The 26,244-nt window shown below is 46.3% G+C and overlaps 1 protein-coding gene across 8 annotated transcripts in view; it reads right to left on the reverse strand.

Moving 5' to 3' along the window:
- The window catches only part of LOC120957315 (nuclear receptor coactivator 2), a 124,649-nt gene continuing 98,405 nt past the window's right edge, over positions 1–26,244 (reverse strand). For 2 of the 8 annotated variants that reach the window (XM_049609513.1, XM_049609512.1), the window contains 15 exons: positions 15,830–16,232; positions 15,554–15,712; positions 14,650–15,057; positions 14,258–14,546; positions 12,580–14,180; positions 11,452–11,661; positions 10,655–10,744; positions 9,405–10,251; positions 8,715–9,332; positions 8,500–8,628; positions 8,082–8,401; positions 7,729–7,999; positions 7,258–7,395; positions 4,995–5,561; positions 1–3,932 (listed from right to left, as the gene is read on the reverse strand). In XM_049609513.1, the coding sequence (XP_049465470.1) occupies positions 3,904–3,932; positions 4,995–5,561; positions 7,258–7,395; positions 7,729–7,999; positions 8,082–8,401; positions 8,500–8,628; positions 8,715–9,332; positions 9,405–10,251; positions 10,655–10,744; positions 11,452–11,661; positions 12,580–14,180; positions 14,258–14,546; positions 14,650–15,057; positions 15,554–15,712; positions 15,830–16,232 (6,079 nt within the window). In that variant the 3' untranslated portion in view covers positions 1–3,903. Of the gene's footprint in view, positions 3,933–4,994; positions 5,562–7,257; positions 7,396–7,728; positions 8,000–8,081; positions 8,402–8,499; positions 8,629–8,714; positions 9,333–9,404; positions 10,252–10,654; positions 10,745–11,451; positions 11,662–12,579; positions 14,181–14,257; positions 14,547–14,649; positions 15,058–15,553; positions 15,713–15,829; positions 16,233–17,090; positions 17,409–26,244 lie in introns of those variants that run through there. The other 6 variants (XM_040379456.2, XM_049609515.1, XM_049609517.1 and 3 more) reach the window with 6 other exon arrangements.

Raw genomic sequence — 26,244 nt, forward strand, 5'->3', positions numbered from 1 at the left:
TACAATATTTTTTGTTTTTATTTTTCAATAATTAATAACAAATAATATATTCTCCTTCGACATTTCTCTGTTTTCTCCAGGCGCATTACTGTTTCTTGAGTTTTGTGTTCATGTTGTTTTATTTTACTTGGTTTTGTTTTACTTTCCACTTCAATTTAGCATGTTTGATATATCATTGTTCTGATGAAATTTCCGAATGCTATTAACTTCTTTTAAGTTTGTTTGTTTCATAAATTGCTAAATTTATTTGCCGTATTTTTGTTTTTGTTTTTTCTGCGATCATTTCTTTGCTTTTCAATAACTTATCGCTTCAGAACGCACAACAACTGAACTTCCCTCTCTCTGCCTTCGTTCCATCACTCTTGGACAAAACGTTCATTCCCGTTCATCCTTTTCATAAAACACAAATAATAGTAAAACTAAACCTCAACGTGTAAATCGTATAATTGAATAGCAATAATAATAATAATATTAATAATAATAATAATAATAATAATCATAATTATTACAGTTTATTTCAATAGAAAATAATATTATTAATAGTAATAAAGACAATAATAATAATAATAATAATAATAATAATAATAATAATAATTACAGCTCTAGTGACAATAGTAAACGTAATTGTGTAATAATCCAGATTGGCTTTTTAATCGATCTCTCTGCGCACTTCTTTCGGTATATAGGGCGTGTCTTTGCAAAAACATAAACTGTAAGAGTGAGTGAGTGTGTTTGTGTGTTATGATGAAGTTATTCAGCAACAAGGAATGAAGAATATTGAACAGAATGAAACTGAATTAAAACTTTGGACTTGCTAAGCGTAGTACACGCGCGGGGGGCTGCTAGCAATTAATGTGCAATCACAAATGAAAACAAAATAAAACAATATTTACAACATAAAAAAAAACAGTGGAAACAAAAAGAAACAGAACACATAAACACAAAGCACATTTACCGGTATTATCACGAAGTGTAAGAGATGCAGACTGTTTGTTGGGGACTTGTTGCTAAAATATCAATACCTGGATTGGATTTGTACGGACCTCCGAAACAAGAAACGTGAACCGTGTCAACACAAAAAAATTAGTATAAAATAACAAAATGTAAAATGGAGCAAGTTCAGCATACACACACACACAGACACACAGACTTTAGTAAGAACAAGAATATACATTGAGCTTAGAAAGGTGTGTATCTTTGCATAAGCGTGTTGCTGCTGTGAGTGGTTTTGTTTTCTTTGTTGTTTGATTTAACTTTCCTAACCCTATAGTATGTTAAGCTTTGCCAATTCCAAACCCGAGCAATATAACGAACAAAAAGGAGCCACCAGGAAGCGGATTCCCTAGTTTTGTCCTGATGATCATTAACCTTAAACAATAAAAAAAAGAAAACTGACGGAGTAAAAACTTGTACAACTTTTACACAACTCATCTCTGTACGCATCTTGTATTTACACATAACGGATCACTTTGCGCAAACTTTGCTCCCTCTTTCAGCGGAGTTACGTTCTTTGCAAGCTTTACAGATGCTTTTGCAAATTGTGCCCCTTATGCCCCAAAACAATCCATATGACATTTCAACGGGAACAAGCAATGAACATGATGCCCTCTTGGGAAACAAGCAAAACAATTTCGCGAATATCCATTATCCGTCCGTAGCGATCGACACAGACACACACACACTCTAATGCCGAACGCGAGTGAAGGCGAGAAAGGCTTTAAAAAATGGCAAACAATCTATTGTTTAGCATATTTAATCCTGTTTGGTGTGATTGTATTCGTTTTCAACCAATTCCACACAACACAAAAACAAAGCAACAACACGGTGAAGCATACTTGTAGAAGCACAACACATGCCGGGGCGCGCCCGCGGGATAATGTGGCCCAGCTAACACCAACAAATGCCAAACACAGGGAAGGGGATGATGTTACTTCCGTAAAAAAGGATATTCACAAACACACACACACCTTTACGTAATTGGTTGGTATAGAATTAAAAACAAACAATGATGCATGCATGTATTACTTGCTCTGCTTCTTATCGCAGCACACCACACCACGGTACCGGGAAGGGTTCGTGGTATCGAAAAAATAGTAGAAATTATCACAGTTCACGAACGTTTGTTTCTTCACCGACCGGGCTGAGCGGTGTGTGTGTTTGCCTGGGGGGGTAAGTGTGTATTTTCAGAGGATGTTTTGTTGCTCCTTTCAATCGCCTTCTTTTTCACAATATTTGGTCATCTTTTTCCTCTCTTTCTGTGTGTTGTTATGTTTTTGTAACTTTTTTCCGAGGTCCGATGATCACTATTGCCACCTCATCCCTCGTCGTTACATCCCGAAACCGATTAATGGGTATGCCGCGGAGAAATGGATTCTCTATGTATGCCTTTGTATCTGTGCTAGAGGCGCTTGCGCTTTGTAAATTGTAATCTTCATGCTTTAGCCTTCCTGTTGTTCTAATCACACTGCAAACTGTGATTTTCTTCAATGTTTTGGTTTCGATTATGTTCTGCTCCTGTGTCCGCGCTGAGAGGTTTATTTGCCCGTAGGGTTATATCGTTTACTGACGCGTTAGTGCTGTGTTGTTTGTTGTTTGCAAAACAATTTCCTAATCCTTTTTGTTTGTTTTTTTTTTTTTACATGTAGCGGTGTTTCATTAAGTTCAAAGGTGTTTACTGTTTTTTTTGTATGCACGTTACTTTCCATGCTGTAGTAAGCTTCTTTATGTGTTGTAACTTTTACTTTGAACTAAAGTTAGAGGTATTTCTATTTCCATTCATTATTTTTTGTTTTCGGTCCTTCCCCTCGGGCGCGCGATCTTCTTCGCTGCGTTAGCACTTTCCCCGGATTAGCCGAGCGGCTTAGCTTAGAGCACGGTCCACATTCGGCCAATGTTATGCGCTCTCCTATGTTATATGTTGTACGCAAGCCAAATACGCAACACACGCATCTGTGCTACAAAACAATAACCTTTTTTATCTCTCCTTTTTTTACATGTGACTTAGCTTACTGTTTGTTTGTGTAACATACATATGTATATATATATATATATAATAGATAAGGGTTATTATGTACACTTTAACGCTAGAATACGATAGCAATTACTCGTAACGTGTTCTTTTCTTCTGCGCCTTTTCGCGCAACTGCGCCTACCAACTATCCCTTTTCCCATTGTTTCCATGTTATTTTGTTACTACTTTGTATGCTTCTATTTTTTACATGCACATATATCACCTGCATGTTTTGTTTTTCGTGTTTCGCTAACGTTCTCAATTTTTATACACGAGGTGTATGAGGGCGCACACACGCACACTCTCTATACGGCTAATTTTATTTTTGTTTTCAACATCAAATCACAAATCGGTTGTATCATTTGTTGCTTATGCTCGTCCGGTGTTGCGCCCGCGGCAAATGCGCCTCACATGCGCGTAATCGCCAACTTCTGTGCCTCATCACCATCATCACCGCACACAGAATCCACCACCGGAGAGGAGCCGTTTTGTTTTCAGTACACTTGCAAGGTAAGTTTTCTATGGAGCACATACGCTGGAGGAGGTTAGACGGGGGGTATTTTTTACTGCCCGCTACCAACTCCACGCATGCACGATTCTCGGTGAAGGGGAGCAGAGCGCGAGAGGACGACCTAGTCGCCCCGGTCGGCGGTGTTCGCACAACGAGAGCTTTGTCTTTTTGTTTCGCTCCTGCAACTTTAAAGCATAAAGCACATTTATGCACCCTTTTGCCGCCGCTAGCTCATAGCTAGGTCGCCGTGTTTTGCTATGCCGCGACAATGAGCGGAAGGAGGTGATCGCTGTTTTTGCTGCTAGAGTCCGTTGTCACCGCTGCCGTCCACTCACTTTAGTCCGATAGAAGCTTTTGCAGAAGAAGGGATGAATTTCTCGGGTCACCGACTCGTGTTTCCTCCGAAAAACTCTGCACCGACCATACACCGAGGGGGGACGCGTCGTGAACAAGAAGTAGTGAGAAAAAATCGAAGAGAGAGAGAGAAAAAATGCAAATAAAATACGAACAATTAGTAACGAGATTTCTTCGGCAGGTAGAATTTATTTTTTTTTTTTTACATATTGATGAGGTTTTCGTATTTATTTGATTCATGTTGGACGGTGATGAAGGTTGCAAAAGATGAACATGAGAGCATGATGTGAGCGGTGTATCGTTATGTCGTTGCTGAAATAGCGGCTATGGTTGCCATTTAACACACGAAAAGCAACAGGGTCGAAGGGGCTACAGCAAAAAACAAATGAAGCAAAAATTGCGATCCTTCACGATCCTCCAATTCCCATTATGATCGTAGCGACCGGTGCATCATATGGGGGAAGGGATTGCTCAAACCGTGCCATTCGATAAGCGCGCTGAAGTCTACATTCCTATTAGGTGCTCGTGGTGTACTTGTTGCTGATTGCACGTGTACTTGTGCATCATCGGGTGATCGTCGAGTGAGCTCATCACCGAAAGTTAAAAAAAAATGGGAAGAAAGATTTCTTCGTGGTGCACACAACGCTACACAAATGTGCTTTGTAAGGTACAAAAAGGGCTTGTCACTGCTTACCACCGCCACCATCGTACAGGATGATGATGATTGGTCAGTACCATCCTCGGTCGACAGTAGCTTCTCGTTCCGTTCAACGGACGCTAGCAGACTAGCAATGGAGGAATCGTCAGTCTCCTCACGATCGAGAACGGATCCGTCGGTCGAATCGGTGGAAGTTTGGTCAGCGGTAAGTGTGCTACACTTTACCCGACATTTAGGCACTTCGTTTGGCAACAAATTGGAAGCCGCGGACCGAAAGCATTTACCATCCGATGGAGGAAAAAGATAAAAAGGGACACACACAATTAACGCGACAATGGTTGCAGCTTCCACTCGAACGGACTTCCCTTCTGTACAACACACACATACACACACACGGTATATAAACACGCAGCACGAAGCAAACGACGACGATGTGCTCCCCCGGGACCTGTCACACTAACCTTTCTGGGTGAGATGGAAATTGTACAGCATCGATGAATCGAGCCCCGCGGTCGAGCCCCCGCTGTGAAGCATCGCCCCGGACGTGCCAGCGTCCGCCATGGATGTTCGTGCGGTTCCTCCACCCCCATTACTACCGCCGCCACCGCCAACACCACCACCACCACCACCACCGATACCGCCCAGCATAGCCGAGGACGCGTTGGAAAGCGAACCACCGCAAGTGCCGTTGCTGCTGCCGACGGTGCTGGTGGCGTTGGAGCCGGTAAGGTTTCCACCATTACTACTACCACCGCCCTCACCGGGGCCACAGCCGTGCAGGGACATGGCACCGAGGGGCGACAGGCCCATGTGCGGGCTGTGCGACGGTGGCCGGTGCGCCCGGCCACTCACAATGGCCCGCAGCTCCTGCCGCACCAGTTCCGAATGGTTTAGGCCGGTGTTGGGTGCGTTCGTACCATTGCTTAGACCGGGTCCGTTTCCTCCTCCTCCTCCGCCGCCGCCGTTGCCGCCGCCTCCACCAATACTATTGCCACCACCACCACCGATATTATGACCACCGTTGAGACCTGGGGAATAGAATGTGCGCGTTTATTATAGCGACGAGTGGTCTCGATATAATCTCTCCTTCTCTCTCTCTCTCTCTCTCTCTCTCCACATACAAACACACATACGGGAAAGAGCTCCCCATTCTGCACACGATTGGCGTGACCCGGGGGCAGGAAAAGCAGTGGGATGGAAGGAGAGGTACGTTCCAAACATATACATTGCGCGAGCGTGAACCACTCGTGCAGCGGAAAATAGTATGGACATATACACGGCAAAATGGACGACGTACGAGTGACGCATGTGACATGAACGGAACAGCGATGGAACACGTTCGGGTGGTGTTAAGACGAAATCAGGTGCAAATTTATATACATTGACGAACAACATGATGGGTGGTCCTGACGGGTGGGTACAGTAGGTTGGTGGTGGTATAACAGGTGGTTTTAATGACAACAGGATAATCGTTCTTAATAATCAATACACCATTTCATATGTACATTGGTGCGGTTGGCGTACGAAACCGGACAGAATCACACGTCGAGTAATTAGAAAAGAACATAATTGCTGGATAGGTAATATGTACAACAATGTCATAGTTTAACGCTATGAAGCGCTCGTCTGTTTTAATAATCGTGAAATGTAGACTTCAGTCACGGCACACGGATCATATGATTTGGTAGCACGACACACACACACACACTTCCCCTTCTGTTAATAACATTTTCTTATTCCGTTCCTTATCCTTTTCTACAGTATTAGTCACGTGGCACGGCACATCAACATGTAGCTTACACCCCCCGCGACCCAGTGAAGAGAACATGAAGCGAAGAGAGCATGAAGAGGATCAGACGGGTAAAGTATGAGGTGATTAAACACATGGTTAGTGTGGATAGATGAGAGAAAAAGGTGTGTTTTTCCGTAACGCTTTTTGTAGACCGCATTTACGCGCCTAATCCCAATTCCCAACAAGCAGACCAAAGTAAATACACCAGTAACAAATACACATATACACCAAACACAGCAGTGATGGGCCCAACATAGCGATTGGGAAATGACAATACACACAAACACTTTCCCCTTAGCAGTTCGGTATGAATGAAAACATGGCAAAGCGGATATTACCAACGGGGCCGGCTAATCGATAGATGAGACACAAACAGAACAGAGAACAGGAAACATTTAGAAACACAACAGAGAACACAACAGAGCGGAGATGAGAAGGATGATGAGAGCACGCGGGACGCGATAGGAATATGAGGTGGGGGAGAGGTACACACATGCACACATCCACCAAACGCAGCAAACACACGCACTCGCACTGCGCGCGTTAAACAAGAAGTAGGACGACGTTGCTGGAGCAGAATCTTCCTTTGGTTTTGAGGCTTTTATAATGCTAGCGAGCGTGTTACAATACAGATGCGATGATGAATCGGGTGTGAGGAAGGGTAGCGTGCACAACACACAGTGATCCCTGTAATGGGCGATGGTTATGCTCACAATAGGCTTGCGCATGATCTATGATTCTCCAGGCGCATCATCGGCCCGAGTAAGAGAGAGGAAGGTGAGAGCGCGAGCGAGTTGTATGACAGTTGCATGTGGTGGATGATGTGTGCGGCGTGCGTGTGGACATGTTGGTGCGGTTGATGGGAAGGTAGGGAGGAATGGGTGCGGTAGGGGAGAGTGGGTGGGTGTTGTGGGTACAATTGCGTCTCTTACCAGTTTGACTGCGATTGAAGAAATCGCCTGGTGAGGTCGCCGCGTGCTGCTGCATTGCTGCCGCATTGCCGAACATCATACCGTAACCGGTGGCGTCCGGACCGGGCCCATGTCCACCGTACGCGGAACGGGGCGATCCTGCGAAAACAGCTAATCTTTAGCATGGTTCTAGTGGTGCTCTGGGCGGTTGCTCCGTTTCATTTTCCATCGAAAAACGATCAACACACTTGTGCGCTTTCAACGCCTGAACCGGGCGCTGTCAGTTTTACGAAGTTAACGGCCAATTTGAATGTCTAAATGTTGCACACTGTGCGCTTTGCAATTGCAAGACCCCCCAATTCGGGGGAAAACCCCTTTTTCCCTCCGAACGGAACCCGCGCTTGTGAAAGATTTGGAAAATAACAAAGCCTTATAGGTCACACGCGCGCGCAAACGCGCCATAAGAACGCCCGCAATCGACGGTCCGCTTACCTGGCAAGTGCTGGGTGGACTGCGGTGGCACGCTGCCCTGCCGCTGGAGCCTCATCTGCTGGTTGGCATAGACGGGATTGGCAAAGTTCGGTGCGGACACGCCGACCGGCGAGGGACTCGGTGGCCCGGGAAATCCACCCCCGTCGACCATGGTTCCGCCGAACGCGTTCTGCTGCTGCCGGGGCGTGCCGGGACTGTTGAGCGTACCGCGCTGCCGCTGGGGCGGACCGACGAACTGTCGGTTCGCGGCAGGGTTGAATCCGCCCACGGACTGCAAAAAAAAACGAGCACAATTGAGCGTTACTGAGAAATAATTTTAAAGATTAATGTCCGCGAAGGAGCCAAACACTTACCGAAAGCTGAGCATTCAGCATCGGATTTTGCTGCTGGATAGAGAGCCTTGCGTTCGCATTCTGTTGCCACTGCTGTTGTTGCTGCTGTTGTTGTTGCTGTTGTTGCTGCTGCTGCTGTTGCTGTTGTGGCGATTGTCCCGGAACGACCACATTCGGTTGGTTGACCGCTGGGCCACCGACTCCGCCACCGAACGGTGGCTGGCGCGGTGATAGCTGCTGGTTGACGTTGCCACCTGCGTTGCCAAACCCGGACACCATCTGCTGTAGCTGGGGAGATAACCGATGGCCTGGATTGTTGTTGAACGGGTTGCCTTGGAATCCTGGGACGTGCAAAAAGGTACAAAATGATTGTCATACGCATTGGCAGAGGGGAAAATGGCTTCGCGCTTCGTTCGATCGCTTTCGCACACCAACGCACCTGCTTGTTGCGGACTAAGTTGCGTCCGTTGACTTGGACTGAGCTGTTGCTGCATCAGGCTCGGTGAGAAGCCGGGACTGAGCTGCGAATCCGGCACGTTATTTGCACGGGTCAGTGTAACGTTCGGAGCTGCAAACGTTCGGAAAGATAAGGTAAGTGGACCGTTTTTTTCCCCCACCCAGACAATGCCACACACACAGCACGCAAAAACTTACGTCCAAGGTCTGCGTTAGCGGCCGAGTTCACCGTAACGACCATCTGCTGCTTCTGCTGCTGCTGCAGCAGCCGCGTTCGCTGCTGCTCCTGCAAAATCCGATCGCGGCTCTGATGCTGCAGCTTCTGCATTGCAAGCAAATTCTGCGGCACACCCGGATTGTTGCCCCCGCCGAGCTGCCCCTGCGGTATTCGCATCCGCTGCGTGTACACTGGTGGAGGGGTAAAGTTTTGATTTGGCCCCGCCTGTGACGATTGCATGCCGCTGCTGCCAGAGTTCATGCCCGGACCGCCCGTACCGCCGGAGCTGCCGGGACCGCTGCCGGTAGGACCTACGCCGCTCATACCACCGCCGCCACCGCCGCCACCGCCACCGCCACCACTGCTACCAGCACCAGAGCCGCTGCTGTTCGCTCCGCCCGCCATCGAGTGCATCGGGTACGCCGGTGGGCTGCCGCTGAACTGGGGCTGGGGCTGCGGTTGCAATGGTGAGCTAACGTTTTCATACTGCATCAACGACTTCTGGATCGCGTTGATCGCCAGTTTTTCGTGTATGTCTGGCTGGGTGGACGACTGTGACGGTACAACCGACGATGTGGATGATTCAATTGGACTTAAGCCTAAAAGAACGAAAAAACACCAAAATTAGGAACGATCTTCACCCGCGCTCTTGCGCCACGGCAAAACCTTACCTAAGATACTGTTGAGTTCACTTTCGGCAAAGTCGCCTTCCGGTGCAATCTCGATCACGTGATTAAGTATTTCGTTGAGCTCCGGGTCCCACTCGGAGACGAGCTGTGTGGAGGTAGCGGGTGTCGCCGTGGCAAACGAACCGCCCCCGGCTGACCCAATGCCGGCGTCCTGGATGGCGGGCGAGAAGTTCTGCTGCCGCTGGGCGGCCAACATCTGCTGCTGCTGCAGCATCGACGCTTGCGCATGATGCTGCTGCTGATGCTGCTGCGCATGATGCTGCTGCAGGTGTTGCGGGTGCGTCTGGGGGTGTTGCTGATGATGGTGCTGCTGCTGCTGCTGCTGCTGCTGATGGTTGAGGTAGATATCGGAGGATGTTGGAGGCTGCTGTGATTGAGAAGGCATAGCTGATTTGCGCATCTGCTGCTGCTGTTGTTGCTGTTGCTGCTGCTGCTGCTGCTGTAGGCGCATTTGGTTCAGCTGTTGTACTTGTTTTAGATTATTGTTGCTAGTTGTAAGATTGTTGTTGTTCAGCGTCTGATTCGGCGCCGTCGAGCTCGACACGTTCGTGAGCTGGCGGGCCAGCCCCGAGTTCGGTATGTCCGGGATGATGCGATTGAACGGCATTGCGGTTTGCATCGGCATTGGCGCTTTGGCCGGGTTGGCCAGCAGCGAGGCCAGCATCTTGTTGCGCTCGCGCAACTTCGACGGCCTGTTGTCCGTGCGCTTGACCGCGGCGCCCTCGTCCGGCTCGGTCGATGGCCGTTTGCGATCGTTGCTTTGTACCCGTAGCATCTGGATGAGTTCTTCATTGTTCAATGGCGGCGGATTGTGCTCCTTCGGCTCATCCTAGGTGGGTGGGTAGAGAACGGAATGGGGTGCGTGTTAAAACAGATTCGTACACAACATTTGCGCATTGGATCTGTAGAAGCAGCAGTAACCGAATCCTATATGTGTAAACATACTTTTTTATGAAGGAAATACTTAAACGTTTTCTCGTGCTTAAATATATAATACAAAAACAAAACGGCTTGGCTCGTACACTAGCAATAACGAGTGTGTTCCTAACGTAACTTTGGATAACTTAAAAACGAACGCATAACTGCATCCATCTATGGGATGAAGGAACGTGAAGTGCGGTTGATGCTTGCCACTCAGCGGTATGCAAACGCCTGCGCGGAAAAACGTCGACAGAGTCGGAACCCACAAGTGGAGCTGTGGGCGTTAGTGCCAACCAGGGCTTTACACTTACTTTAACCTTTTGCAGCTGCTTTAGAAGTTCGCTCGGACCTTGTCGGTTGCGGGCGTCACTTTCGTCATCATCACTTTTGTCGTTGAGCAGCTGGAATATTATGGTTGGAGTGTGGAGAAGGTTCAACATGAGTATCATGTTTATCGCTTTGGAATTTCTAGTGACTAAAAACCATCGTGCCAATTCAATTGTTAGAAGAGAAGGGGTGTATCTGCGTGTGAGTGTGTGTGTGTGGATGTGTATTAGAACGGTTAGCAGCAAACAATAATTCAAAATTAAGGTATGTTAGTAACTAAAGCATCTCATCATACGTATAATAGGACACCTGTTAGCAAACTATTCGATTTAAAAAACGATAACGAGTGGCAGTTGTTAGGTGCGTTAAAATGAGTCTATCATACGGTGTGTGTTTGTGTGTGTGGGGGGTGGGCATTCGCGCACAACCCATAAGAATAATATTTTAAACGGGCAAACAAGTTCGAACGTCATACAGTGAACAAAAAACACACATTCATTTCGCAAAACGATGCTACAAACGTTGCACTCTAAGTGATGCGAATTTTATAAAACAGCTCATCTAACGTGCTCATCCAAAGTGTAGGTGTACTTTGTGAAACAAAACAAAGCAGAGAGAGAGAGAGAGAGAGAGAAAGGGATCTTACAAATAAGCAAACGGTTGTGCAAAGTCATTCAAATCACAATTATTTGCAACTAGTAAAACGATCGTAACGAGCAGGAAAACGTAACAATGCTGGTGAAGTAACAGACGTAGCAATGGGAAGGGGAAGGATGCGTACCTGCAATAGCATATTATTGCTACCGGATTTATTGGTTTCATTTCCTGCGCGGGTTGCTAATCCCAGCCCACTAACACCACCACCACCACCACCACCGTTATTACTACCCTGCGTTGAAGCTCTAACTGACTGAGGTATACGTTGTGAAAGAGATGCGGTACTTAATTTATTGCCATTAGTATCCTTATCTTCTTCCGAATTTAGCAAGCCCTACGAAAAGTGAAACCACAAAAATTATACGGAGAGAGAAATAGATAAGAGAAGAGGAAGAGAGAAGAAGAGAAAGGCATACAGTAAGAGAGAAAAGGGTGAACGGCATCATGAAGAGAAGAGAGCGATGAGTCTTGTGTGTATGTAAGAAGTGAAGGGTCCGTACTGGTATGGGGCTCTAACAACCATTTAAAGGAAATTCAAAGATTTAAGGAAAGGAACTGAAAATGTACTAGTTAGGAAGTACAACATAATAAAAAATAAACTTAAAAGAACAATAATCATAATTGTCATTCGATAAAGGAACAGTTTAAACGAAAAATGAAGAAATTGATTTAAAAAGATGAGATCTACATAAAAAACAAACTATTCAAAATCGTTTACATCAAAAGAACATAGTTTTGTCTTACGTAATAAACAAGAACAACATGAGTTGGAGGAGAGAAAAAAGAAAATATGAAACAGTCGCGCTACATAATACGTTCAAAACGTAGATAAGATAAAAAATCTAATTATCTAACATAGAAATATAGGTTTTCCTTGTAAACAATTTTATATAATACACACACTTTGCGTAATCAACAGTGATGGAGTTAAGTTTAACATACGGATAATTGCTCATACCCATGCACATAATGAAGGGATTAGATCACAAACCACAACATAGGAAGGTCATTCCCATAGTCTATATTCGAAGCACTATAGCTCAATGTTATACGGTGAACGGTGAAAGATTAGAGCTCTACTATGATTGTATTTTTTTTATCTTAAAAACATAACCTAATCGTATAGAATTAATCACTACCTGTACTTAGAGCTACTTGTTAGCGCTACCAAACACCGACAGTAGTCAACAGATGTAAGAATATAACAATGCCTAATGGCAATAGAAATGTTCGCATATGGCATCATACATACCTTTAGAATTCGATTCGGATTCCGATGGTCATGGTCCATATCCAAACCGGATGAGGATGAGGCATTTGAGTGAGGTCGTTTGGTTGTAAGCAGATTCCGCAACCGCTCCGAATCGTGCGTATTCGACGGTGGCTGACTTTGCTGCTGCAGATGTTGCTGTAGGTGTTGCTGCTGCTGCTGCTGTTGGTGATGTTGCTGTCGTTGTACCATTTGCTGCTGCTGCGCCGACATCGCTGACTGATGCTGTTGCATTGGCGACATATGGGGATGGTGGTGTTGCTGCTGTTGTTGCTGCTGCTGCTGCTGTTGCAAATCCTGCAGCTTGTCCTTGCTGTCCTCGAACGGGAACTGAAACGCGTTCGTGCCGAACGGCGTCCCCGTATTGTTATTATTCGTGTTGTTATTGTTGTTGTTTAAGGAAAGGCTTGGGTTCATGAGCCCACCGCCACTGCTGCCACTGCTGCCACCGCCACCACCCCCCGGCACACCATTGTTGTTGTTGTTCGAGGGCGAGGGCATTCCGCCCATCGTGCTGCCGGAATAGTACGGCGTCATCGGTGACGCACACATCGGGGCAGCGGCCGGGCTGTACGCACTAACCGACGGCGGCCGTGGTGTGCTGACCGGCGTGACGCTGGTGCGCGAGTCGGGCCGCGAGTCCCACCCGACCCCAACCGCCTCCATGTCGAACGTGGAATGTGGAAAGTCGAGCTCGAACTCCGTATTGAAGAAGTTGCTGCTGTCGGAGTTGGGGCCGCACAGCAGCGAGGACGAGTTGGGATTGCTGCGCGGCGATACGATCGAGCCCATCGAGCCGGCGGACGGGCCCATGCCGCCGGCCCCTGCACCCATACCACCACCACCACCCAGTCCGGAGCCGCCCGCCGACCCGGGTGTGGTACCGCCCGGGCCGGCCATACCGCCTCCGGCCACACTCATGCTGCCACCGGTCATGCCGCCACCGCCGAGCATGCCGGACGCGTTCGATCCCGTACCAACAGTACTGCCGCCGCCCCCGTTCAGCACACTCGACATCAGCGGACCGCCCATGTTGCTGACGCCCTGCGTGATTTGGGCCATATGGCGGGCGACGACATCGTTCGAACCGTTCAGGCCACCGCCCGTCACAGTGCCGCTCGTGCTCGGCATCAGCAGACCGAGGGATGAGGAGGATGAGGTAGGATTGCTGCTACTGCTGCTGTTGCCATTGTTATTGTTAATGTTACTGCCGCTCATTGCTGCACTAAGGCCACCACTGCTGCTGCCGCCGACACCCATCGCCATCGCGCCACTGTCCGCCGAGAGCATGGCGACCTCGTTCTCCGTCAGCACGGTACAGATGGCCATGATGAAGTCCGTCTCGTTTGGTTTGGTGCAGCGGAACAGCTTGGACTGCGTTTTCACGTGCACGTACACGTCCGGGCCGCCGAGGCGCAACCGGTAGGTCAGCTCGTGCGGCGTACCGTTCGACGACCGGACATTGCCCAGGTGCTCGTTCAGCCGCGGTCGGTCCTGATAGTGGCAGAGGTCGTAGATTGACCGTATGCTTTCTTTGGTAAGATTTCCTGCAAACTGTTTCCTTAGCGTCGATGAGTTATAATCTAAAAAGAAAGACACATACACAGTTAGTGCACCGGAGCGAAAACGGGTTTGGGAAGGGGCTAGCGTGTCATCGTACCTATAATGTTACCGCTAGTATCCAGCTTCAGTGTTAGCTGCTCGTCTAGCGTTTGTGGCATGGTGGTGGTTTCTATGGTTGCCTGGTCGTCCTCGGGTAGTGTAATTAGACAGAGCACCGAGGACGATTCCTCCGTATCATCCTTTACAGGAGCAGAGATGATTAGCAGATCCTTGTACTTTTCCAAGCGCTGCTGCTTTTGCTCGATCGTTTCGTTTGCTCCTTCGGGCGCCCTCAGTAACCAACGGATTTTAGTACGAATGGTACGCTTTGGCGTCTGATAGAACATCTGGCAACGGGGGGGGGGGGGGGGGGGGGAGATATGATGAAGGAAACAGTTATAGAGGCGATACCGTACAACTAGAGCAGGATGGCTGCTAATGGATACTCACTTCATTTTGATCCCAGTTTAGCTCAAACGAATTCTTATTTAAAATAGGACTCAGCTTTGAATGATCACCAGTATGCAGGTACGAATATATAGACTGTCCGTGGAGCTCCGTGCGCGAGTAGTGCAGTACGTCGCGGACGTTCTCCGTGGCACATTCGATCACACCCTCCGAGTTGATCTCGAGCAGGGCCCAGCCGACGTTCGAGATGTAGTGTTGCACCGCCTCGAAGTAGGCCGACTTTTCCGGCGAGTGGCCGTTTACCGACGGTTCCGGTAGTGGCGGTTCAGTGGATGACACCTCGCCCTGTTGCACCGGGTGCAGTTTGCAGGAGGCGGAGCAATCCGGCGAGCATTTGGAACACCGCGAACCAGTGAGATTCGGGTTTCCTTGCTCTAGCATATGACGAAACTGTAAAGAGATGAAGCCCATGATAAGTTGTGTGAATGCATGTGTGTGTGTGTGTGGGGGGGTTGAGTTGATAATTAGAAATGGAAACGAACGCAACAACAGACTGTCTGCTTGGCGCAGCTCACATAACGTATGATTAATATAGCGAACAAATAACAAATTCGCTTATCAAGCGTATATTCGATAATGTTTTATTTTTACGTTCGTCTAAAGTGCCTAAGATGAATCGGAATAAAAACAAATTCCAATAGAGCGTAAAATGTAGCAAAACAAAAGCTAAAAATAAACTCCAACACTAAGCAGCAGGGGGATAAGCTTTTGATTGGATTATGTTGGCGCCACAGCATGAATGCAGCGAGTTTTGTTTTGTTTGCACGCGTTTCGTAGCATTCAAAACAAACCGATAATAGGATTACATGACACAAACATTGCAAAATTATCATTCGTATTCATTTTCGTGAGTGAAACTGAGTTACTGACGACGCGATAAACTTACCGTTCGTACAACTTCACTTAGTATTGCCGCTTTGTCTGGTTTGCAGGCGGTCATATCCCGCTTGATCTGCAGGAACTCGCCAAGTTGTTCAATATATTCATTTTCAAGCTCTCGGCGACGTTTCTCGTTGTTGCACTTGTTGATCTGTGACTGTGGCTGCTGCACGCGTGAAAACAAAGCCGGAAAAGAGGGGAAGAAAAAGAAAGTTTTGATAGTGTATCCGCACATAGAAGGCATATTCAGAACATTCATCGGATCTTCCCCTCGCGTCCTTACCTTCGCGTCTGGTTTGCGGCGAATCTTTTTCGATGCGGTAGGCGGACAGGCCACGGATGGTACGACGACATTCATTATTTTTGACTGACTCTGCAGTTGTGATGCTGGAGCTGCTCCCGGTGTAACTGCGCCGGCAGTGATTTGGTTTTGCAACTGAGATGGCAGCGACGGGGGCTGCTGCTGCTGCTGTTGGTGATTCTGCTGGTGCTGCTGGTTACTGCTACTGGAGGAATGTTGCTGTATCGGCAGTGTTGCGGCTGTTGACAGTCCACCGAGTCCGCCCAAACTTTGGCCACCGGATTGCGACGCGGCGTAGAACGATGCTTGAGACGATTGCGTTGACTGCGACAGTTGTGTATGCACAAGCCACTGGTCCGGCAGTGGTAGTTCACATGGGCCAAGCCTGGACAAGACATGAGAAGAAACAAAACATACAATTAAAAATAATATTAAAATGTGTGTTAAAGCATTGAGAAGTTTTAAAGTTTCTGGAAAACATTTCATGATTTCGATGAACACGCCACGGGGCCGGCTTCGTATTTCCGACACCGCCAGCAGGAGCTATCGGAGAGTCAACTTCGACGTCGGTCACCGCCGTATCTCGCCGTATAATCGTAACTTGCGCAATCAGCAGTTATCAGCAGAGTGGGCCACCAAGACTCAACCACCACAACCACCTTCCCGAGCGCGTTTAAGATTATGGGCTCTGTTTCTTTTCTCTGCCCCTGTGAGCGTATTCCAGTGTCGTGTGAATTAGATGATTTCTTTGTCAAACAGCACCAACCACACATCAGCTTGCGGGGTTTAGATGCACACTAGCGCACGCTTTGTAGATGTCCGACAATCAATTTGCACACCACATACAGGTTTGGTAGTAAAAAACGGATGAATGGTGTATTTTGTAAGTCTATACCACCACTGCTACCGTGTTATCTGCGGTCTGCGAGTGTAACGCGGCGCATGTTACAAACTTTTGCCACCAGAGTGTCCGATCACTATTATCGGCTGGGGTTCGGAGCGCAATATAGAATCAAAGCCCGAACACCTGGCAGATTGCGATGTGATGTGGATTGTCTTCGGTAGGGGAACAGGCAACCAGTACCGCGCACCTGCTACGTGACTGGTGCAAAAATTGAATTTCTCTAATTATGTCTTGTTGGAGCTGATTGGAGGAAGCCCTTACGCATGGGGTCGAGCTCTAAATTCGTGCCACAAAATTTAGCCAATGTCAGCTAAAATACTCTACAGCAAATCCACAAACCTATAGTTCACCGGAACCGTCGCCACACTGGCGATCCTGCACGGGCGACTCATCTTTTCAGAGTTCAATGTTTTTTGTTTTGGTTTATTACACTTCTGGGAGGTGTTCAAAGTGTGTATCGTCCCACATCACCATTAAAACACTTTGTTTGCACACACAAAATTGAATCAATTCATCAACCACACCACACAAAACAAAACCCTGCACGGGGAAAAAACGCACACGCGGATTTTGAGCCTGATACTGCCACAACGGGCACAACATACAGCGGACAGCGTGGACACACACGGGTCCACCCACGGCAAACAACTGAGATCGTGGACCGTGCGGTTTATTCGATTTATTTATTACACCCTAAGGTATGTTATCAGTTTACGGCGGTTCAAGTTTCCACCTCGCGTCTCCGCGTCTCAGTTTGACCGACTGCTCGCATGCTCTTGCCCACAATGTTGGTCCACAGCAGTAGAATAGGTGGAAAGAGCATTTCGCTCCCGGACACTGTCGGTGAATGGTGGAGTCCGCTCCGGAGCTGGAGCTAATGATACGGGGATTACCTATGTCAAGAATAGGTGGTGGAGGCAGCAGCATGGACCGTGGCAAATGAGGAATGAAATGAAGTATCGTTTTCGGCAGAGCTGTCTAATTTTGGTTTTGCGGAGTTTGTCGAATTATCGTTTGACTGTAGAACAAAATAAGCGTTGTTGTGTGTTGCGTATACATGGTAATATGTGCGTAATTGAATTATTTGTGAACAAAGATGAAAAAAACACAGCATTTTCTGTAGTTTCATTGAGCTATTAAAAACAAAACAGCGCAGTACGATCAGCAAATAGTTTACACGACACGATCTACACGACTATTCACTATTCTACAACGTGCGTGGTCATAACATTCCTTCCCTTGCATCTCCTCTTCCGAACATCATTTGCGCAGAGAGTGCTCTTTGTCTACAGGAAGTTAAGCACAACACGGCCGAAGCTGCCTTAAAGTGTACACAATTATTCTTGTGAGGCATCATACCACAAAATGCACAACAATTGTCCAATCGTCCCCACACGCATCTTGCATCACTTGGCGGGGTGCAGCCTCCACAGGATTGCCACTTATTACAATGGCTGCGAACAAACAGCACAACACAACACAACAAAGCATCTGCACTGAGGCACGAACGAAATGCCCCAAACATGGAGTTGATCGTTGATCGTCAAGGGAACCAACTGTGAGATCTAGGAAAGGAATGACGCTTAAGCTCGCCGAGTCATCGCCGAGAACCCTAACCTTGTGCTTGCTTGGCTTAAGCCGGTCGTGTGTGATTCATCGCGGAAATTTGAGATCAGGTAGGAGGATGTAACGCCACATGTGCTGTCTGGGCAAAAAATATGCAACAGGAAGTTGATTTTTTTTTAAATGAAAGAACATTAGAAATAAGATTTTTGAATAATAATGACGATGCAACATTTGGTACGATATTTCAGATTCTAGATCTGTTTTTGCAAAATAAGAAATATATTTTTTAACAATGTATACAATAAAGTAATAACTCAAGTAATTCCTGTTTACTGTTGCTCGCCACAGATGGGACATTACTATTGTGATTGTTTTCAAATAATTATACAAATTCAAACAAAATAATACTTATTTCTTCAACTCACCACTTAACCATGTCTCTTTGTTTCTATTACTATTACATCAACTAAATTCACTCGACTCGCACTTGCACAGGGTGTAACAAACACACAAATAAACTACAAATCCTCTCCACACCGATATCCGATCGTTACTGCGCGCGAACTAGTGGTTCGTAGTCATTATAAAGCAACCAACGTATGCCTCCTGCATCATGCATTATGCGACACACAGCATGATGATGTAGCATTACTCACCATGGTGAAATTCGGAAGTAACTCCAATTGGAGATGATAAAAGATCACTTTTTTAAGTTTGCCAAACTGAAAAAAAGGAAACAATCCAGAGAAAACTCGTCACAGGCGGAACCTCTGACTAGGACGGTAACTCATCGAGGAACTCAGTTGTAGTAACTGCGATTCCCAAATGTGGTGCAGGATAACCTTCGTAAAACATTGCTACACGAAATATACATGGCATTGCAGTAACAGAAAGCGAACAGCGCAAAAAAAGCCGTCGAATTCAACAATTATGCCTCCACGCAAAGGAAGTGGGTCAAGTTCGGGCCGCGAATTCCAACTCCAACGGCACAGATACCTACACGCACACACACAGACCGCGGTCTTCGCTGCAGATTGGCGTGCAAAAGACATTCGCTTACGTCACTATATTATTGTGGGGGTCTTTTCGATGGCAGCTCACCAATACACAAGCCGATGTGCATTGTTGGTGGTGTGGTGTGGTAGCAGCAGTTACTAAATGCGTTTCCATCTAGGCTCGAGTTAGGCAGGGTCGAGTTAGCAGGTGTGTGCTCAACAACGAGCGATTGGGCATGTTCTCCGTGTCGACTCACCGAATGAATGGTTGGCGATTATTTTAAGAGGATCTTAAACGTTATAAAAGCTTTGATAATGAGTGTGAGATATACAGATGCTTCAGTTATTACATTATATAATTTTGTTAGCTACTTTAGACAATGGAGAGGTTTCTTATTGAGCAATTTTAGCGACATGAATCACGACGGCTCTTGGACTGTAACTTCACTGTTCTAGGATGCAAAACTAGCATCGTTTGTCTGACTAGCATCGTTTGTCAGAAGCAAAGCAAAACGTTCACTAAATCATTCCGTGTTTCTGTTCTGCCCCTTTGTGATGCTCTTCTAGGTCATCACAACCGCCGCCAGGCCAGCAAGCAAAGATAGCGCATTATTTGTGTCGGCGATTCTTCAAGACAATTGTTTACCCTGAGCAGCGCACCGACAACAGCTACCTGTAACTGCAAGACGATACTTTGTCTTGTCGGTGCACTTGAATGTGCTGCTGCTTTGGTTCTACATTTGCAATGAACAAGGGGGGGGGGGGGGGGGGGGAACACAGAAACGACCATTGATCGTCATCGCGATGGTCGCTGACGTCATCGTTAGGATCTACATCTTCGCCTCCATCTAGTCAGTGGTCGTCAATTGATCACATCACACTCTCCCTCTCTCTTTCCTATCGTTTCGATTGATCAAGGGACGACAGTTGTCTTGAGCGACCCCCACACTCCTCGCCTGACCGTTTGCAACCCCACACCACTATTTCGCGATCTCTTGCCAATTCTCGCATCACTCTCAACACTCTCCTCTCGGTGTTAGTATACGGGCGCGCAAACACCAGAGCCAGTCTCTCGCCCTCTCTCCATAGTGCGTTTATGGTTTACTCGGCGGGCCCCAATACGGAGGCGGAGCGGTGGCGGTTCTTCTTGTGGGGATGCACAAAATCGGTGTCAGTGGGTCACAGTCAAATCGTGTGACCGTCGACGTAGTAGCAGCAGCCGCCCGCGGCCGCCCCACAAGCTTGCCTGGGTCCAAAAACAGACCGGTGAGAGTCGCGATGGTGTGTTGGTGAGTTCGGTTCGGTCGGTGTAATGGTTTCGAAGGTTTTGGGTAGAGACGACCAGAGTGTTGTGGGTGAGGGTACTACAATACCAGTGCAATCAGTGTCTGTCGATGTATGCACAGGCTATTGCAGGAATCTGCCGATCATTTGATGACGTATGTAATAGGAACATGAAAGAATTCGCAAGAAAAGAATATGACTTTTAGCTGCCCCATTTCGCAGAAGATAAAGGAGACCGAGAAGAGAGCAGTGTAAGGATTGAAAAAGTACAATTTGCAATATTTTGTTACCGCTTAGGCATACATTTGTGCACACCTAGCGATAGCTTTTTCAGTGATTTCTTCACACTACCCGAGAGCTTTTAATTTCCTTTTTTTTTAATTTACCCCTTTTAACGTAACTGGCGCGGCGACAGGTTTTTGTGGTAGTGCAGCATTCCCAGCACAAAGCATCGATTAAATGCTGGTACAAAACCGTGTGCCCCGTTGGGTTTGTTATGCAAATCCGGTGACGATGGCAACCTCCGAAGCGGAAGCGACCTCTACCGGTTTTCACGTGTTTCGGCTGTGGAACGAAGCGAGCAAGGTGGATGTTTCGTTTTTACTAAAACGCCAGCTCATACAAAAGGGGGGGTAAAGAAATGGTATACCCAATTATGATGATGATTGGTGTGTTTGTGTGTAGGCGAACGTGTGAATGTGTGAAATGTGGCGGTGTTTTACCTAGGTCCATTATTCCCTGCAACTGTAAGAGAAACACCAGTAAGAGAAAACTGCTAACTACTCCACGTATCGCTCTGGTGTAGTGTAAATGCTTGCTTTTTTTTATTATAGAAAAAGGGTGCTTAACACTAACACAACATTTATTGCTCTTTGTGTGACACTCTTGGTCTGTCCAAATAGTTCATGTAATGTCATTTATTGTAATAGTCGTGGTAATTATTCCAAATGAGGTGAGGTTCAAATGGGCCGTTTAACACACAACTCAGTTTCAGTTAAAGTTCCCTTTTCAATGCTGGGAAATTCAACACCATGGCATAAGAAATTAAGCCTGTTTGCGATGAATAGGAAAGCATTGCATAACAAATTGTGATTTCCACACGTTAGACACAACAATCAGTGTGTGATTCATACCTTTAATTATACCTTGAAAAATGAAGTTGATTCAGTTTAACAGGATTCGAGGAAGATATACAGAAGAAAGGTAAAAAAAGAACCAAAAAGTAACATTTGTAAAACGTGCAAAATTTGATTTGTACCAATCAGTGTATTATTTCAAATTACACGAAGACAGATCAACAGAGCGTGAACATTTGTGTAACCCATTGCCGGGCCCGGGACTTGTTTGTTTGTGAGTGTGTCAATAAATTAAAGAGAGGGAAATAAAACGCCCCAAAACTAACCCCACCACGCCACAGGTTCTGGTGGCGCAACACGGAAACGGAATAATTCATCTGAACCTTCAGCGGGGGCTGAGTTGTGCTGGTTGATGCGATTGCTCAAAATGGTGTAGTGCAATAAAATGTTAGCATGAAGAGGTTTGTGGTAGCTGAATCGATCATAAATCTCCAACTCTTGAACAAGAAATTTGGTGAGAAAAAAAAGGAAGCAAAGCGCGATCTCGCACTTCTCAGGCTAGTACAACAGCAGGCTCAAAGGAACAAACTATCTGTTTGGGTGTGTGTGTGTGTGTGTGTGCGTGTGTGTGTGTGTGTGTATGAAGTGGTTTATGAACAAAACACTACTTCAAATGAAAACTTACTGAAGCAATACCGGCGACGATGCTCTGCTATTGCCCCGTCCAAGGTGCGGCTTAACGCAACTAATGTTTTGTCAATTTAAAAGTTCCGCTCACACAGCAGCAGGCAAGCAACATCGCTCTGCTGCGGGGGTTGGTATGGTGAAATACCATCACTCTGTAAATCTATAAACTAAATTGTTACTAAGTCACCAGTCTCTAAGTTTAAGGGAGATCGGTGGTAGCGGATGCCGTAATCGTGACACAGGCTATTACACAGGCACCGATGAGGAGATGGGATGGGTCTCTCCGCGCCGGAACGGGAAAAAGTGAAAACATACAAAAAAAAAAAAAAAACTACGCCGAAACGTAAAGCGAATCAACGGAGTTATGCTTCTATTTTTTTTATATCGCACCGCGTGATGCGCATCGAGCGATTACAACTCCTCATACAACCGGCGGTTTTGCGTTGCGTAAGACCCGGAATTTGAAAGTTTTCACCTCCGGGAAATGGTAATGAGACAAAAATGGATGGAGCGACCGGTGGGGGGATGTTTGCTACAAAAAGAATAGCTGCTTCCATAATCGTCCCTCCCTCTCCCCCCCTAAAGCCACACAAATTCTGCAAACGTGTTTCGGCAGCGTAAGCGCGATAAAACAAAAACGCGTCGAGATTTATTGTAAATTTAAAATTGAAAGTTTTTTTTCTGCACCCCAAACAGCTGTGAGAGGGCTGTAGGAAGGGGAGTGGATACATGCGGTAACGAAAGCGTGTTTTTTTGGTAAAGTGTTGTACCACTCCAAAGAAGCGAAAGCGAACTAGTAGATCAGTTAGCTGGGGCTGTTGTGTGTCGCTGTGATGTAGTATTTCGGCTAGCCGTTCGGCCTAGCCCAGGGAAGGGCACAGCAGCACAATGAAAGGGCTGCTTGGCGATGATTGGTAAACAAGTGCGTCAGATGTCTTCGTAACTAGCTCATTGCCATTGTTACGGCGTCAAGATCATCCATTCCCAAAGCGTTCCGCCGCTGCCACCAATACTACTACCAGGCGCAATTTACGCGTTCCGTGTCGGTCGGTACGGTGTGCGCAGTCGCGTACAGATACAGCACACGCTACCCCCCATTTGCACACTATCGACAAAAATTGTAAATGGTTTCTCTCGCTCTCTCTCTCTCTCTTTGTCTTGTTTCTCGCTGAGTTTCTCTCAATTTTTTTGTTTTGTTTGTAAAGCTGTGTGTATTTCCCAAAAGAGTGGCCGGAACCCAAACTTTGAATCGACGCAAAAATTAACTCCCTCCATTTTTTCTCCTCCTACCAGGCATTGGGGGGATGGATGGTAATTGTGTTTCGCAGGCGGTATTCTCTCACACGGAACGCCATTTTAGAGGCCATCAACGGATTCGGATTTGTCACCCGATCTTCCCGTGCGCGAGCGCGCGTCCTTTTCTCTTTCCATTTTCCATTACCTTCCCCGCAAGTAACACTTTCTCCTCCGCTCGCGTTGGTGATGCGTTCGTCCTCCCTCTTGCTCTCTCTTTGCCCAATGTGGGGGGGGGGGGGGGCGATAATGGTACATTCCCGAAAGACACAGACGCGAGATCAGGGGCTATATAAATAGGATCGTTTTCTCGGACGACTGAAACGGAAAGTGAAACTCGATCATTACGTGGCTTCCTCACCTGCTCACACAAACACACATACACCTTGTGATTGTCTGGTACAAGCACGACAAGAGAGAGAGATAGCGAGAGAACAGCGGTGATGATCACGATTCGCGCAGCACGGCGCGATATCATTCGATCTGGTTTGACACAGAGAGCGCAGCAGCAGCAGATTGTCAAACGCTTTCACTCACCACCAGGTGTAGAGCTCATGAAACTTTTCCACAAACCCTCTAACACACACACACAGGGGAGTGAAATTATTTGAAGTGTTATGGAAGATGAGAAAGCGAATAAAGATTTCAGCATAATATGTTGATGCAACGAGCTTTTAACAGTATTGAAGATACAAAACAAAATGTCTCCAAACATTCGGGGCCAATTGCCATATCCGTTTCTTACCTAACCCATCCCTCTCTTCTCTTCATTCAGGTACACCCCGTTCACCGTGTAGTTTTCTTTCTTTTCTCTTTCATTTTGCGTGATTTCATCGAGCTTCACACGCACAGATGATGATGACCCACTTTGGGTTGCCTTCATCATTGACCCGATTATATTCATACGTATACAACACAACCCCGTCGTGTTGTGGTTTTGTTTTTGTTTCTGATCATTTTTCTACTTGCAGCTCATTTCACCGGTAATGTGTGTTGTTCTTCTGTGCACTGTTGCTGCTACTAGTACTCCTGGTGGTGCTCGTGTAAACGTGAACAATGTGAATATTCAGCCATACTTGGGATGTATGATGATGCATCGCAGCAGCGCGCAGAGGGATGTAGCAAAGGTTTTAACAACACAATACGCATTGCAGCTTAATCTACGAGCGTTGTAAAATGGTGTGTAGCACCGCGTATTGTTGTCCTAGGGCATGGTTGCAAGTGACTTGATTTTACAGTTTATTATATTTCTTATTTTGTACTCAATTGTGAAGTGAAGTGAGTTATTAATGTTAAAGTATTCTTACGAATTCTACACAAAAGCCAGCTACATGCATATCTCATAACTACATTGAACAAATAAGATAATTACTGATTGATTTTAATTTATTACTTGGAATAGCAAGAGCTGTACTGAGTTGAAGCTATTGCAGAGCACCAAAGAAGTCAATAATTTGCTATAATATTTGCTATTTGCAATAATCTGCTATAATGATAACATAATGTTTCCTATTATCATGATGATCATGAAAAGATTGTGTATTCACATCGTCACGTATTACGAAGTACGTCTAGAGCAACGAGCCGCAGAAACACGAATCCGAACAAACATAACGCATACTTTTCGCCATATTATTTAGAAATAAATTTTTTACATAATGATTCAATAAAAAGGAACTGAATCCGTATTACCTAACAATTAGCCCAATTACGTAAAAATCACATGTTGTTTCACGGTCAATCGTTTGTACCTTCACCTTCGCCTATAGAGCAGTGTGTTGTCTGCAGCTAGAGTGGTTAGAGGTTTCGTGCGCAAAGCTTCCCAAAATAGGCCTCTAGAAAAGCTCTCATTTGCTTTAGTCATGCTTCGATGTATTAGTGCTGTAAGCATTTTCTGGCTGCCGTAATGCTGATCTAAGTTTTGGGGAAATTAATTTAATACAAGGTTGGGGAAAACCACATCTTTCCCCCCTTTTGCTCGAAACCCTCTCCCCCCCCCCCTCAAGGTGACAACACAGCAAAGAGGTTTGCTCTGTAAAATTATTTACAACACCACGCGCAATTGTCATAAACCATTGGTAAGCTATTCGGTAAAGGGTTTCACGTTTGAAAAATACTGGGGGGAAATCTATTATACAACTTGTAACCACACGAACATAACTATTTGCATTTTTTATTGTTTCCAGCGCTATTATTTCCTTGTTACCCCCGGCAGATGGTGGTTGTTGAATATGAAAAAGGGTTTCCTCCACAAGCTCTGTAATATTATGTAAAACTAACCCGCACTGTGTTTTCTGTAACTACTTTTACGCATTTAAGACGCGGGGATAATAGTATTGAAGCTTGGGAGCAATTGTTGCAGAGCAGTTTGAAATAAAATTAGCAAACATGCTATTCACCGCAAATTTCAATCATTTTACGGCACCACTGTAGAAATTCTACGAATTATTTACTTTATCCTTCAAATCAAATAGTCACTCTTAAATGAAATGATTCGACAAAACGCTATTGTTTCGACAGTTGTCGCCTTACCGCACACAGAGTTTAGCACGTAACTGCCCGCCGCACGGCAACGACCTTGACCACACTGTT

Source organism: Anopheles coluzzii, chromosome 3 (assembly GCF_943734685.1).
Source record: "Anopheles coluzzii chromosome 3, AcolN3, whole genome shotgun sequence".
Classification (NCBI taxonomy): Eukaryota; Metazoa; Arthropoda; class Insecta; order Diptera; family Culicidae; genus Anopheles; species Anopheles coluzzii.